Source organism: Ranitomeya imitator, chromosome 2 (genome assembly GCF_032444005.1).
Source record: "Ranitomeya imitator isolate aRanImi1 chromosome 2, aRanImi1.pri, whole genome shotgun sequence".
In the NCBI taxonomy this organism is placed as follows: Eukaryota; Metazoa; Chordata; class Amphibia; order Anura; family Dendrobatidae; genus Ranitomeya; species Ranitomeya imitator.
In genome coordinates this window covers 415,208,642-415,224,642 of record NC_091283.1, presented here as the reverse complement: position 1 = coordinate 415,224,642, position 16,001 = coordinate 415,208,642, and the positions used below count along the sequence as shown (strand labels likewise).

The following is a 16,001-nucleotide window of genomic DNA, read 5'->3' as shown; positions in this document are numbered from 1 at the left end:
TTGTCAATGGAAAAGGTAGTTGAATTGTATAAAACAGGAAAGGGATACAAAAAGATATCCAAGGAATTGATAATGCCAGTCAGCAGCGTTCAGACTGTGATTATCAAATGGAAAATCAGGGGCCCTGGGCTCTGTCAAAACAAAACCATGGTCAGGTAGACCAACAAAAATGTCACAACTGCCAGTAAAATTGTTCAGGATGCAAAGAAAAACCCACAAATAACAGCTAAAATACAGGACTCTCTGAAAACTAGCGGTGTGGCTGTTTCAAGATGCACATTAAGGAGGTACTTGAAGAAAAATGGGCCGCATGGTCGAATCGCCAGAAAAAGCCATTAATGCGCAAATGCCACAAAGTATCTAGCCTACAATACGCAAAACAGCATAGAGACAAGCCTCAAAACTTCTGGAACAAAGTAATTTGGAGTGATGTGACCAAAATTGAACTTTTTGTCCACAACCATAAATGTTACATTTGGAGAGAGGTCAACAAGGCCTATGATGAAAGGAACACCATTCCTACTGTAAAAGACGGAGGTGGATCGCTGATGTTTTGGAGATGTGTGAGCTACAAAGGCACAGGAAATTTGGTCAAAGTTGAAGGAAAAATGAAGGCAGCACGTTATCAGCAAATACTGGAGGCAAATTTGCAATCATTAGCCTGGAAGCTGCGCATGGGACGTACTTGGACGTTCCGACATGACACTGATCCAAAACACAAGGCCAAGTCGACTGTCATTGGCTACAGCAGAACAAAGTGAAAGTTCTGGAGTGGCCATCTCAGTCTCCTGACCTCAATATCATTGAGCCACTTTGAGGAGATCTCAAGCACGCAGTTCATGCTAGACAGCCCAGGAATTTACAGGAACTGGAGGCTTTTTGCCAAGAATAGTGGGCAGCTTGACCATCTGAGAAAATAAAGACGCTCATCCACAACTACCACAAAAGACTTCAAGCTGTCATTGATGTGAAATGGGGCAATACATGGTATTAAGAAATGGGGTATGTGAACTTTTGATCAGGGTCATTTGGATGTTTTGGGTTGTCATTATGATTTAAAAACAGAAAACACAGCAGTTTGACAATAAATGGCTTCACCCAACCACTAACCATGACTGGAGAAAAAGTTTTGGTGTTATCATTCATATTCTCTGAAAAAAGGCCAAGAAAGCAAAAATTCTGCCGGGGTATGTACACTTTTGAGCACAACTGTATATTTGTGTATGAATATATGTATATTTTCATGTGTATTTGGGTGGGTATATCTATATAAATGCATGAATTTATATGTAGATGTGTATATGTATATGGGCATGTGCAGTACGTATATCTGCGCATGGATACATGTACATATGGGTATGTATATACAGTATATCTGTGTATGAATACATGTTCGCATGCATGTGTGTCTGTACAAATATCTGTATACTAAGACGTAGAGGCATCATTTCTGCTTTTTCAATTTATTTTTTATAATCCCCATCGAAGACGGCAAAAAATCGAGATAGAGACCAAAATGGCCTTCAGGAAAGAGTGTTTGTATGTTGTCGCTCATGCCTCGCTTAGCGTCCATACTTAAGTGTCTATCAGTGAAGTGGTAACAGGATCCGCCATCCATGTCATTTACTTCTCACTTTACACTAATTTCTTGTGGTTTCCCAGCCCCGTGTTTGTCTTCTTGGTTGCTGCAGACAATGTAATGTGCAAATATTGCGCAGGCCATAAAGTCATCTCTGCCACATGAGATGGAGCACAAATGCAGGCCGGGCCCATCCATCACCATGGGAATTATCTGTCCTCCTCACAGGGAGGATACAGACAAACAAGAGCAGCAAATGTTATCAGCGCTTCTGGTGTAATAAGAGCGGCAGAAGGCGTAGGAAGGAGGCAGATAGCAGCTTGATGAGCCATGGGGATGGCTGTTTATCTAGTAAATCTGATCCTGTGTTCTTACTACTACAGTACATTATGTTATGTGCTCAACACACATCCTGATATAGCAAGTGCCCTGCCTTAAAGAGGAACTGTCACTAGGTCAACAGAGGGCAGGTTTGGCTGCTCTCATTTTATTCCAGCTGCTCCCGTGAGAATTGCATTCTTTTTTGTTAAATCCGCCATACGGTTCAAGAGATAGTGCTCATTTTTATGGTCTTTACTCAAGGGCGGTGCTTACAGGCTTTATGGTCTTTACTCATGGGCGGTGCTTACAGGCTTTATGGTTTTTACTCATGGGCGGTGCTTACAGGGTTTATGGTTTTTACTCATGGGCGGTGCTTACAGGCTTTATGGTCTTTACTCATGGGCGGTGCTTACAGGCTTTATGGTCTTTACTCATGGGCGGTGCTTACAGGCTTTATGGTCTTTACTCATGGGCGGTGCTTACAGGCTTTATGGTCTTTACTCATGGGCGATGCTTACAAGCTAGTTATATAGAGCAGGCTACCGACACACCCCCAGGGAATCCCATGAGATGCGTCCACTTGATGAAAACCCAAAATATTAGTACTAGGTTAAAAGGCCCATATATCTGGAACCTGATGACCCATGTAAAAATACAAACAAAAACTGACATACTCAGTGGAGTAAAATGAATAAAATAAGAAAAAACTGGCCACTTTTCATGGTGACAAATCCTCTTTAAAAAAAAGTCACAGTATGGCAGGATATGGCATTTAATATTTTTACCGTAACCTTCAGCTTTGTTCACATGAGTCGAATGTGACACGGATTTTGTTGCGGATTCCGCACCGAAATCCAAACCAAATTCAACGAGATACAACTCATTTGAATGGGGTTTCCGCAACACTCTTTTCACATGGAAAAAAATGGTCACGAAAATAAATACTAATTTTGGGCAGCTTGAATGATAATGTCCTTGTGATAATGACCCTGAGATCCATCCTTGTATGGATCCCAGGGTCAGGCTCAGATTTCAGCCACAGATATACATATTGGAATTTTATTCCATAGCAAGATGTTGTGGAAAAATCTGTGGATTTGCCACGAATACACAAGATATCTATACAGCCATTCCACCCCCAAATCTGTATGTGTTACATCTTACACAGAAGTAAAGCTTCACCAGTATATGGAGCATGCGGTGGGTTTGAAAATCCTTAACATGCACATAATTTCTCCCCTATTCCTTATCTATTGGGCAGAGGATAACTTACTGATCTATGGTACCCGACAGATTGGACCCCAGTAATCCAAAGAAGGGGGCTCTAGAACTTGGGAAATAGGTTCTACGGGGTCCTGTCTTGAATCGTATGGTTCTGATAAATTGTCTATGGGACTGCTGGAGAAAGCACAGAGAACAGAGCTTTAGAGCCCCATTTTTGGGATCACTGTGGGCCCTTAGTGAGATCGCATGTATGGAACTCCCAATCCAATCCATATATGTAATTTACCAACTGGCCCAATTTTTACATTTTTTTTTATTTTTATTTGATCATCGTCACCACTGACCTCTAAGTAAGACATGAGGACTTCATACTCCATATCATCACTGGTCTCCTCAATAGCTTTAAAGAGATCATTCAAGGTCCTGATGTATATCCCAGGCTCCCGGTCCGTGCCCAGCATAGTGTAGGTCTTGCCACATCCTTATGACAAAGCAATTGAACAGTGAATATGAGATTTGGCGAGTGTATGGCAAGAATAAAAAAATACATCAGGAACACAAAAAACAGACAGGGTCCACGCTGAAGCTGTCCGTACCCACGAGATTGGTGATGGAAGAACGATCGTTCGGCAGACAGCTATCACTCCTGACTCCTGTGTTTTTATTGGGGAGAGAGTAGTTTGACAGAGCCTTATCTTCCCTAAATTGTCTTCACATGTATTTCAGTAAGAAGAGGACAACCCAGGTTCTTATGCATATCAGATTATGGTTTGTGGGATTGGCCAACCATCTATTGTGCATAGGGCTTCTCCACTCAGCACCCACTCTCCAAATAGGGCAATTGGAAGGGCATTCCTGGGTTGTCATGAGGTTGAGCTTAAATGTACCAAACAATGTAGCGTAATTGATAAGTATGCACTTGGATGTGACAGATACAGTGGGGCAAAAAAGTATTTAGTCAGACAGCAATAGTGCAAGTTCCACCACTTAAAAAGATGAGAGGCGTCTGTAATTTACATTATAGGTAGACCTCGACTATGGGAGACAAACTGAGAAAAAAAAATCCAGAAAATCACATTGTCTGTTTTTTTAACAATTTATTTGCATATTATGGTGGAAAATAAGTATTTGGTCAGAAACAAACAATCAAGATTTCTGTCTCTCACAGACCTGTAACTTCTTCTTTAAGAGTCTCCTCTTTCCTCCACTCATTACCTGTAGTAATGGCACCTGTTTAAACTTGTTATCAGTATAAAAAGACACCTGTGCACACCCTCAAACAGTCTGACTCCAAACTCCACTATGGTGAAGACCAAAGAGCTGTCAAAGGACACCAGAAACAAAATTGTAGCCCTGCACCAGGCTGGGAAGACTGAATCTGCAATAGCCAACCAGCTTGGAGTGAAGAAATCAACAGTGGGAGCAATAATTAGAAAATGGAAGACATACAAGACCACTGATAATCTCCCTCGATCTGGGGCTCCACGCAAAATCCCACCCCGTGGAGTCAGAATGATCACAAGAACGGTGAGCAAAAATCCCAGAACCATGCGGGGGGACCTAGTGAATGAACTGCAGAGAGCTGGGACCAATGTAACAAGGCCTACCATAAGTAACACACTACGCCACCATGGACTCAGATCCTGCAGTGCCAGACGTGTCCCACTGCTTAAGCCAGTACATGTCCGGGCCCGTCTAGAGAGCATTTGGATGATCCAGAGGAGTTTTGGGAGAATGTCCTATGGTCTGATGAAACCAAACTGGAACTGTTTGGTAGAAACACAACTTGTCATGTTTGGAGGAAAAAGAATACTGAGCTGCATCCATCAAACACCATACCTACTGTAAAGCATGGTGGTGGAAACATCATGCTTTGGGACTGTTTCTCTGCAAAGGGGCCAGGACGACTGATCCGGGTACATGAAAGAATGAATGGGGCCATGTATCGTGAGATTTTGAGTGCAAACCTCCTTCCATCAGCAAGGGCATTGAAGATGAAACGTGGCTGGGTCTTTCAACATGACAATGATCCAAAGCACACCGCCAGGGCAACGAAGGAGTGGCTTCGTAAGAAGCATTTCAAGGTCCTGGAGTGGCCTAGCCAGTCTCCAGATCTCAACCCTATAGAAAACCTTTGGAGGGAGTTGAAAGTCCGTGTTGCCAAGCGAAAAGCCAAAAACATCACTGCTCTAGAGGAGATCTGCATGGAGGAATGGGCCAACATACCAACAACAGTGTGTGGCAACCTTGTGAAGACTTACAAAAAACGTTTGACCTCTGTCATTGCCAACAAAGGATATATTACAAAGTATTGAGATGAAATTTTGTTTCTGACCAAATACTTATTTTCCACCATAATATGCAAATAAATTGTTAAAAAACAGACAATGTGATTTTCTGGATTTTTTTTTCTCAGTTTGTCTCCCATAGTTGAGGTCTACCTATGATGTAAATTACAGACGCCTCTCATCTTTTTAAGTGGTGGAACTTGCACTATTGCTGACTGACTAAATACTTTTTTGCCTCACTGTAAGTGAAAAAAAGGATCGGGCATGTTGCATTTCAAAGCCCAATCCTTTTGTTTCCATGGAGATAAATTTTAGAATGCGTGTTTTGGAACTTCATGCAGATACTTCAATCTATATGTCTTTAGGACCTCATTTTAAATTTTTTCCCCGAGGATCCCCCTACTCCTCTAGCTAAGAATATTTGATGACTACTTGGTTTTTCTAGTGGACTGTAGAATAAGATCCTCAGTTTCCCCTTTGTTTAGTCCCCAAAACATGGAACCCTCGGGAATTGTCTGTCTTGTTGCCTTAGTAACAGAACTCTCAGGTAATCTGAGGGAGAACACAACCTGATCACACATGAATGATCTTCTCGGTTAACCTCTGCTGTTCCACCCGAGCAGTGATCCAGCCAGTACACCCCCACCGAGGTCTAAATGTAGCACCAAAAGGATTTTTTTCCACATGAGAAATGAGGTATCGTTGAATTCATGAAACTCACCAGTGGGGCCATAGGCGAACACGGTGGCATTATAACCAGAGATGACTCCTTCAATCAACCCTTTGGTGGTGAGGCGGTACACGGTGTCCTATCGGAGAGAGAAGTAATAGACATATAGTGGATCATGACATAATTAATATGTATTTTCCACTAAAAAACAGTTTTCAAATGTGACCAAAGGAAATGTCAATACGAGAAGAAGTCCAAACAAACTTCAAAATGGCTAATGTGTCCAATAATAGGAGACAAAATTAAAGCCTTATGATGATGACCATAAGCTAACAGTCTTCAAGGGCCCGTGCTCCTACCTTGTGCTTTACTCCCTGCAGGACTGAGGCTGATTTAGGTGACTTTTTCATTGCCCCAACCTGTGGCATCATTGGAGGCACTATCTGTGGGACACTTTATCCCTTATGGGGGTACGATTTATGTCTTTTTAGGTAAATGTGAGGCACTATGGGGTCTACCACCCTACCCGTGCCCTCCGCTCCGCTAATGACCTCAGGTTAGCATCCTCAATAATCAGAACCTCCCACTCCCGTCTCCAAGACTTTACACGTGCTGCGCCGATTCTTTGGAATGCACTACCAAGGTTAATGCGATTAATCCCCAATCCCCACAGTTTTAAGCGTGCCCTAAAAACTCATTTGTTCAGACTGGCCTACCGCCTCAATGCATTAATGTAAGGATCCCTGTGTGGCCTATTTAAAAAAAAAAAAAATGTTCTCATTCACTTTATGCAGTTAATAGTCCTCTGTGTCTGTACTGTTACATACTTAGGCAGTTAACTGGTTCATGCATCTTTACATGAACACCCGAGCCTTACACTATGGCTGGTCCGAATAACTATAGCATTTGTTACCATCCACCTCTCGTGTCTCCCCTTTTCCTCATAGTTTGTAAGCTTGCGAGCAGGGCCCTCATTCCTCCTGGTATCTGTTTTGAACTGTATTCCTGTTATGCTGTAATGTCTATTGTCTGTGCAAGTCCCCTCTATAATTTGTAAAGCGCTGCGGAATATGTTGGCGCTATATAAATAAAAATTATTATTATTATTATTATTCATCATTGCTATTGTGCATTTTTTTGACCAAAGGCTCTTGTTTGAGCTTTTTCATTTGCGTCACATTCACCTTTCCATTTGCACTTTTTTTTTAAGTCTTTTTTTCATGTGTAGGCAAAGTTTATGGTTTCCAAATATTTTCGCCTGACCTGATAACTTGTGGGCTTTTCAAAAAGCCTCAAACTTTGTCACAAATGTGCTCCAGTCCCTCTCTTCTCTTCTTCCCCTGGAGTGATTTTCTACCTGAAATTTTGGCACAAATATTTGTGATATTTTAGTGGAGTGGGTGTGCAGAATTCATGAACCGTGTATGCCATTTTGATGAATTTGACGCAAGAAACATAAGCAAATACCACAAGATAAAAAAGAAAAGTGACTTCCAAAAAATTGCAAATGATGATTCGGGCAATATTTGCTGGGTACTATATTCTTTTTTGGGGCACTAGTGAATACGAAGCACTCTGCCTTTTGGAGGGCTCTTTATATTTGACAATATTTTTGAGGAACTATTCTTCATATTCATTCTTTGGCTCACTAGTTATAGTTTTAATTACAGAAAAAAAGCTGCCAGCGGTAGATTTGCTTCAAGATCGATGGCAAGACTGGGGGCTATTTCCTGAAATGGTTTCATCTAGGAAAACCTCAGCAGATGTGTCAGCGTCTGAAAGACATTGAGTGTATAGTCACTTATATAGGGTGTTATATTGATATGTATATAGCTTCAATGGGAGACATTATATCCCTTTTATAGGACCCTGTTGGTCACTTTATCCCTTTTGGAGGGCACTATCTGTAAAGCATGAATTTTTTTTTTTAAATTAAAATTTTCTATAGGGGCACTACCGGTGAGACACTGTAGCCATTTTAAGAAGGACCTGCGACTTGCTATTAATATGTATATTTTTACCTAGTGTAAATGCCGCTGTTCTCCTGAATCCGGCGTTCTTTTTCTTTTCTTCCTACGACTCTCTGTTCTTAAGATATGTCCCCTCTTTCCTGCATGTCAATCCAGTCTTTTTAGCAAACTGGGCAAAGTGCTCAAGAAGACTCACACGAAGACCACTCCCATTTACTAACAAGACTAGATTTACATACAGGGAAAAGGAGGCCATATCTCAGGATCGGAGAGTCTCAGGAACAAAAGAAAAACAATGCCGAATTCAGGAGAAGAGTGGCATTTATACCAGGGGAAAAAATTGCATATTTATAAGAAGTGACAGATTCCCTTTAAGTATAATATATACCTTTTTGGAGCACTATATAACGCTCATTGAGGCTACATTGTTTATTATTCAGCTTTTACAGAAATTAATATAGCTAAGAACTGGCAGAAGAGAATTTTCAACAAGAAAGGAATAGCTTCATTTGCTACAATGGCATTATGTCCACTAGCGGCTCAGTCCACGTATGAGAATTCTTCAGTGTAAGATTACACTTCAGATATACCGCATAAGGAAGCAATCTCATGGCAATTATGTACTTAAGATATTATCATCGCTTATTCAGTTTGTATGCAAGGGCCATTAACGCTCACTGGAGTCTTCATGAGTAATATTTACCAGGGCTTTCCAATTACAATGCTTTAGTAAGATCATACAAATGTCAGTAACCTATCGATTTAACTAAATCTTAATTCCCCTCAATAATTCCAAATCAGGTTTTCCATGATTCTACCTCCTTCATGCAAATTTGGCCACTAGAGGGCAAACACATGAAAAATGTGTCCCATTGAAATTATAGAAGATCAAAAGCCCTACATTAATCTGAAAGGCAGTGGCTGCCGATAATTCTGTATGAAAATTCTATTTGTACCGTAATATTGCATTAAAGATCTGTGAGGAAATCATAAAGGGGTTGTTCATTTTTGACAATTCATTTCTGTTTGAAGGATAACATGACCATATATTTCTGTACCCTCCAGTAATCAGCTCTAACATTGCAAAATAACCTGTGTTCAATTTTTCTGCAGCTTTCCCACAGGATAAACGAAGCATTACCCAGTTTCTGCACTGTCTAGCCTAGGGAATACAATTATTTTCTAGCCCTCAAGAGATGGAGACACTCTTATAGGCAGCATTGAAGGAAAGGCACTTTTTATTTTATTAGACATCTGTTTTAAAAACTAGAAAACCTCTTTTAGGTCAATGCCCACTTTTTAAGCAGGAACTGTGAGTAGACAAAGAGGTTAGATCAAGATCCGTGAAGACTCTTGGCCATATACAAGATGGACCCTCTAGCATTTTAGTACCTATATAATTGGAGTCATCCAAGGAGCACATAATGATACTGTGCAGTGCCAATATATAGAGTGGCATGTAGAAATTTGGGTATCCCTGGTCAAAATTACTATTATTGTGAACAATTAAGCAAGTTGAAGATGAAATGATCTCTAAAACGCCTAAAGTTGAAGATGACACATTTCCTTTGTATTTTAGGCAAAAAATATATATATATTTTCATCTTTTACATTTTAACAATTACAAAATGGAAAATGGGCCAACACAAAAGTTTGGGCACCCTGCATGGTTAGTACCTAGTAGCACTCCCTTTTGCAAGTATCACAGCTTGTAAACGCTTTTTGCAGCCAGACAGGAGTCTTTCCATTCTTGTTTGATGGATTTTCATCCATTCGTCCTTGGAAAATTCTTCCAGCTCTGTGAGATTCCTTGGTCATCTTCCATGCACTGCTATTTTGAGGTCTAGCCACAGATTTTCAATGATGTTCAGATCAGGGGACTGTGAGGGCAACTGTAAAACCTTCAGCTCACCCCTTTTGAGGTAGTCTATTGTAGATTTTGATGTGTGTTTATGACCATTATCCATTTGTGGAAGCCATCCCTTTTTCAACTTCAGCTTTTTTTATAGATTGTGTTATGTTTGCATCAAGAATTTGTTGAAATTTAATTAAATCCATTCTTCCCTTTACCCCTGAAATGTTCCCCTTGCCATTGGCTGCAATACAACCCCAAATGTTTGGTGAGATGTTTTTTTCTTGAAATTCTGTGCCCTTTTTTCTCCACGCATACCTTTGATCATTGTGGCCAAAGAGTTCTATTTTAACCTCATTGCTTAACAGGACTTGTTTCCAAAATGCATCAGGAATGTTTACATGTTCTTTTGCATACTTTTGACTCTGAATTTTAGGGTGAGGACACAGGAGAAGTTTTCTTCTGATGACTCCTCCATGAAGGCCATATTTGTGCAGGTGTCTTTGAACGCTAGGACAGTGTACCACAACTCCAGAGTCTGCTAAATCTTTCTGAAGGTCTTTTGCAGTCAAACGATGGTTCTGCTATCTTCTTATAGCCTTCTCCTGCTTTGTGGGCCTCCACCATTTTCTTTTTCAGAGTGCTAGGCAGCTGCATCCATGGCTGCTGTTTTTTGGCACAAAGTTAGAGGAGGCTGGGTTTTTATAAAGCATAGAAATTTGCATCACCTGTCCTTTGCGCTAAAAATGATAGTGAACATGTCATAACCCTGACAGGTTAAAAACCTTGGTGAAAGTTATATGAGCACACAAATTTTCAAGGGTGCTGAAACTTTTGCATGGACCAATCTTCCTTTTTGTAATTTTTAAAATGTAAAACATTTGTATTTGTATATATATATATCTATATATATAATTGTCTAAGGGTTTTTCTGTCTGTCTGTCTGTCTTGGAAATCCCGCGTCTTTGATTGGTCGAGGCCGCCAGGCCTCGACCAATCTGCGACGGGCACAGCATGGCGATGATGATGTCATAAAGGTTGCCTCGACCAATCAGCGACAGGCACAGTCTGCCGCGAATTCGCCTCGACCAATCAGCGACGGGCACAGTATCGACGTAGATGTTATAATGGTTGCCATGGCGACAATGATGTCATAAACGTTGCCTCGACCAATCAGCGACTGGCACAGTCTGCCGCGAATTCTGGAATCATCATTGTCCATATACTACGGGGACATGCATATTCTAGAATACCCGATGCGTTAGAATCAGGCCACAATCTAGTATATATATATATATATATATATATATATACAAATTTTTTACCTAAAATACAAGGGAAATGTGTCACCTTTAACTTTAGGTCTTTTAGAGATCATTTTATCTTCAACTTGCTTAATTGTTCACAATAACAGCCATTTTGACCAGGGGTGCCTAAACTTTTACACACCACTGTATATATATTTATATTTTTTAACAGACTTCTGCTTGATCTTGAGCCATGGAGACTTGATAGATGAACGATCTGTAGGAAGATTGATTTTGTGCAAGTCTATATAGGTCCACCAGGGTCTTAACTTCTGTTATCTTGATAGTATCAAGCCATCAGGTTTTTGGTCTTCCGCTTCGCCTTATTCCGTCTATTCTTCTGACCACGATGTCTTCCGGTGATTGCTCTCTTCATATGATGTGTCTAAAGTAGACAAGTCGTAGATTGGTGATCCTTGCGTCAAGTGAGATGTCTGGCTTGATTTGTTCCAAGATTGATTTGATTTTGTTTTACTTGCCATCTATGGTATTGATAACATCCTTCTCCAGCACCATATTTCAAAGGCGTCAATTCTTCCTCTTTCTTGTTTCTTTATAGTCAAGGTTTCTCATCTGTATGTTACTACAGAACAAACCAAACTATGTAAGAACTGTGTCTTCGTCACCAGCGAAATGTTCCTTGATTTGACGAACATACAATGTCAAAATAATTCCATGGCCATCCATGGCATTTTCAACAAGATGTTAGGGAGGAAATTTACAATGATATGTGGTGAGAGCATTGGTGAGGGCCCAGCGGCAATTGTCCCTTTTGCTCAAATAATCCAGGCATGGTGAGATAACCAAGTTGGTGATCTAAGCATTGGAAGATACTAACAATAGCTTGGTTTACAAAAATTTGCTTGCTTGGAGGGAGCAATAAAAATAATGGCGCCACAGCAGTAATCTTAGGACTAACAGATTTGTTTGCATTCTCAGTTAACCATTAATACCCAATACGAAATTCGTAAGTCACACATACATCAAGAAGAAGAGGTAACACAACCCAAAGCACAAAGAGGCAACATGATCCCATCAAGGAGGTAACATTATCTCTGAGCGGTCTTGTATTTCTACTGTCCTTATTCTTTGCTCAGAGGCTTCTATTAAGGGCAAAAATGCCTCGAGAAAACGGCTAGGAAAGCAAAAGTGTAACAGAATAGGAAGCGAAGTCTAATAATGAGAGTAGACAGGAATGAAGGAAAGCTGGGCGAGCCACTATTAAAAAGACAAAAGATAATAAGAAGAGGACAATGACCAACCAGGGGGTGCTAGGAGGAATGTGTGACTTTACATAAGACATCAGGCGGTAAAGCTATAACTCAATAAATCCCCTCCACACATGAATGAGAGAACAGTAAAACAAAAGACAAAAGAAACCTTGAGATTACAAGCCGACCTTTACAGATTCTTTACAAGTTCAGTCATTTATGAGATTCTCCCAATGCTGGCAAAGGTGACTTTAGAAGGACTCAATATAAGTTTGAGAGGGATACAAAAATAATTTTCCAAATTGCCTACAGTAACTCAGGGTTAATCGACGGTACAATATTTGCCACAATTTTCCAAGTTTACATTAGAGGAATGACCCAAAGGATCTGTTATCTGAAAGCTAAAACATATATAATCTTTCACATTCCATCCAAGTAAAAGGCGTTAGCTGGTAAGAAATGTGAAGGCTGCAGCAGAAGTGGTTGATTGGGGGCAGTGGTCATGTGTTGTCTTTATTAGACGTTGATGGCCAGAGACCAGTAAATGACACTGTAGTAAGTGTGGAGGAGTAGTGTCATTTCGGGAGATGAGTGTTCTTAAAGAGGAGGTCTTTTGGAGAGGTATAATTGAAAATGGTCCACAAGACTTTGAAGATGACTCTCATTGATATCAATGTCTGATTGGTGCCAGTCCAACTATTGTGTCAGGAAAGCGCTAGAGCTATTGAGTTTCTGTTGGCTCAACTTACCTTCCTTTATAGGCTTCATTTCTGGTCATGGGTAATGTTTGGTCAATTATATAGCCTCCAAGAAAATTAGGGCAATTAAATGAATCACAATTTACAATTTACACCAACATTTTCAGCTATTCTGTGGATGATCCAGAAGCATTGGTTGCCAGGCTTCAATATAATATGGACTGAAATGATTAGTGCTCACATGACCAGGTAGCGCACCATCGCATGCTTGTGTGTTGCCTCCTGCTGAGTGAGTATAATGCTCCCATGTACAAGAATATAATCACTACAATGCTGTCCAGTTTTATACAGGAGTATAACAACTATAATACTACCCCTATGTACAAGAACATAACTACTGTAATACTGCCCCCTATGTACAAGAATATAACTACTATAATACTGCTCCTATGTACAAGAATATAACTATTATAATACTGCCCCTATGTACAAGAATATAAGTACTATAATACTGCGCCTATGCACAAGAATATAACTACTATAATACTGTCCCCTATGTGCAAGAATATAACTGCTATAATACTGCCCCCAATACATATGAAGCTACATAATATTATTATGGGTCTGGTAGACAAATTAGTTTAGCACAAACCATTAAGCAGTTAAATAATAAACAGCCGTGGAGACATCTGAGGAATCATTCCTGAAAGACTCCCAATGTGCACTCTCTCTAGAGATGCCACCTGAGCACCATGCTCTCTAGATACATTGCAATATGTAGCAGAGAAAGGTTTTAGCGCCTTCATAGTTATACTTGTAGAGAAGAGGGTGAAGGTCACGTACTCCTTTGGAAATAAATGCAGACTTTTCCCCAGATCCATCATCATTAGTACCAACACATTTAGACACAAGGACATACAAATCACAATGGCTGATTATGAAACTCCTATTAGGGTCTTGGACAACAGGGATCCAGCTCCCGTAGGTCCTACCTCTGCTACTGGGTGTCGAGACTTCCCTCCCCTGAGGGACTTCCATTGTTATCATGGTGGCATTGAATTGGGCAAAGGTTTACAGAAAACGATGAAAGCAACTACTTTCTCACCTATTGTGGGTGTCCAAACCTGGATGTTGGGGCATTTTGATTTTTTTTCTTTAGGGCCCTCTATCATTGATGGTTACCAATATTTATAATGAGCCTGCAGGGCTCATAGTACTCAGATTTGAAGTCTGGAGCCAAGTAAAAATAAAAAACTGAAAATAGCCCAAGTATCCAAGGAAGTCCCAAGGAGGATACTAAATGTTTGTTTATTTGCCTTAATCATTGGTTTGTCATGTTACTAATGATACGTAGATGATACTGCATAGTTAAGTTTTTTGATGTATTGTTACATCAACATGTCTTCCAGACTTTCATTATAGAGATCTAAGCACAGTACCTGGGTAGCAGAGTAGTCAAACGCCACGTCAAACATGTAGGACTTCTCACGAGAACGGTTGGCTCTCAAAATGTCATCAGGGTCTTCCATTGGATCCATAAGAACCACCATCTGCAAGGAGTTATTACACAGATTTATAACTTTCAGTAACTGTATCATGAAAAACCACTGAAGAATTATATATACCCCATGGTTCACTGCTCAGAAGAGAAAACAATACTTAGTTACTGTATATTGTTTGTTTGACCCTGTTTTCTTATTCTTAAATTTTTCATAATTTTGTATGACTACTCAATAATCTACCATTATCATGTGTTAGCCATGCAGCTACTATGGATCTCACGTGATGGGTTGTCTAATGACCAACCATGCTACCAAGCACATTTTTTAAATCTGTCCTTGAAACAGTGGATTTCGATAATCTGCAAATCTACAATCAAGGGGTAATGATGGGCTATATGAATATGTACTGACGTCATGAATGGGAAGAGTGACTGAAGCTACATAAACCCTTTACATATCTGTTCGATATGTCCTTCAAACTCTCTTCAAAACGTGCACGCTTTGCCAAGAACCTTATCTCCCATGGGGTCAAGGACCCAGGTTAGAGAAATCCAAGAAGCCTGGTTCTCTCTTCTCTTGATATCTACCCTTGGGAATAGTTGTGCAATGCCTGTACACATTGCACAATTGACTAGTCCCAGCAAAATTGTCCCGATCATCTAATGCATATGGGCACCATAAGAAGCAAATCCAGTGCCTGATATTTTAGCATATGTCCTAATTGGCCCTTTTCTCAGAAGTACTTAGGGTCCCCATACAGAATAGACAGTGATGGTTCAGCCAGCAGCTATCTCTCCTGACTCCTCCATACAATGGATTACTCTATTGCTATGTTCTCTATGAGAGAGCTACTGCTGGACTCCTCTGACGTCAGCTTATCTTACAGAGAACAAAAGGGTCGGCAGTACAAATTTGGACATACCGGATCATTATCTTCTCCATCATCTTTTGGGGAGATTCACTATGCCCCCATACCCTTTCGACTGTTGGCTGAGCCATCACATATTGGTCAGTTCGTCCAACGTTACTCTAAACAGTATGGGGGCCATTGGTCTTTTTCCATACTGGTCAACCTTTACTATGGCCACCCATAGTAGGAGGTGAGTTCCATGTGTTTCCTACATTTTTGGGACTTTTTTACTACAATTTGTTGCTCCTCATTCATTGTCAAGGTTCCTCCTCTTTTGCAAGTTGCATACCAGACAGTCCATCTCTTTGTACCAGTGACATTCGGCACCCATTTTGCTAAGAGGTCGTGTTCCTTAAGGAATAACATCTATGGTATTATTTAGAGGAAAGCTTCACATCAGTAAATGAGTGGGGACTTTGTCAGCAGATGGCACTAAGCAGCATTGTCTCTAAATTATTCTAAGTCAGAT

At 40.4% G+C, this 16,001-nt stretch overlaps 1 protein-coding gene across 1 annotated transcript in view; it reads right to left on the bottom strand.

Moving 5' to 3' along the window:
• The window catches only part of KIF19 (kinesin family member 19), an 85,290-nt gene that overhangs the window by 40,109 nt on the left and 29,180 nt on the right, over positions 1 to 16,001 (bottom strand). Inside the window, exons 3-5 of the mRNA XM_069750736.1 lie at positions 14,560 to 14,670; positions 6,134 to 6,221; positions 3,469 to 3,605 (exon numbers count right to left, since the gene is read on the bottom strand). Coding sequence (XP_069606837.1) covers positions 3,469 to 3,605; positions 6,134 to 6,221; positions 14,560 to 14,670 — 336 coding nt within the window. The remainder of the gene's footprint in view (positions 1 to 3,468; positions 3,606 to 6,133; positions 6,222 to 14,559; positions 14,671 to 16,001) is intronic.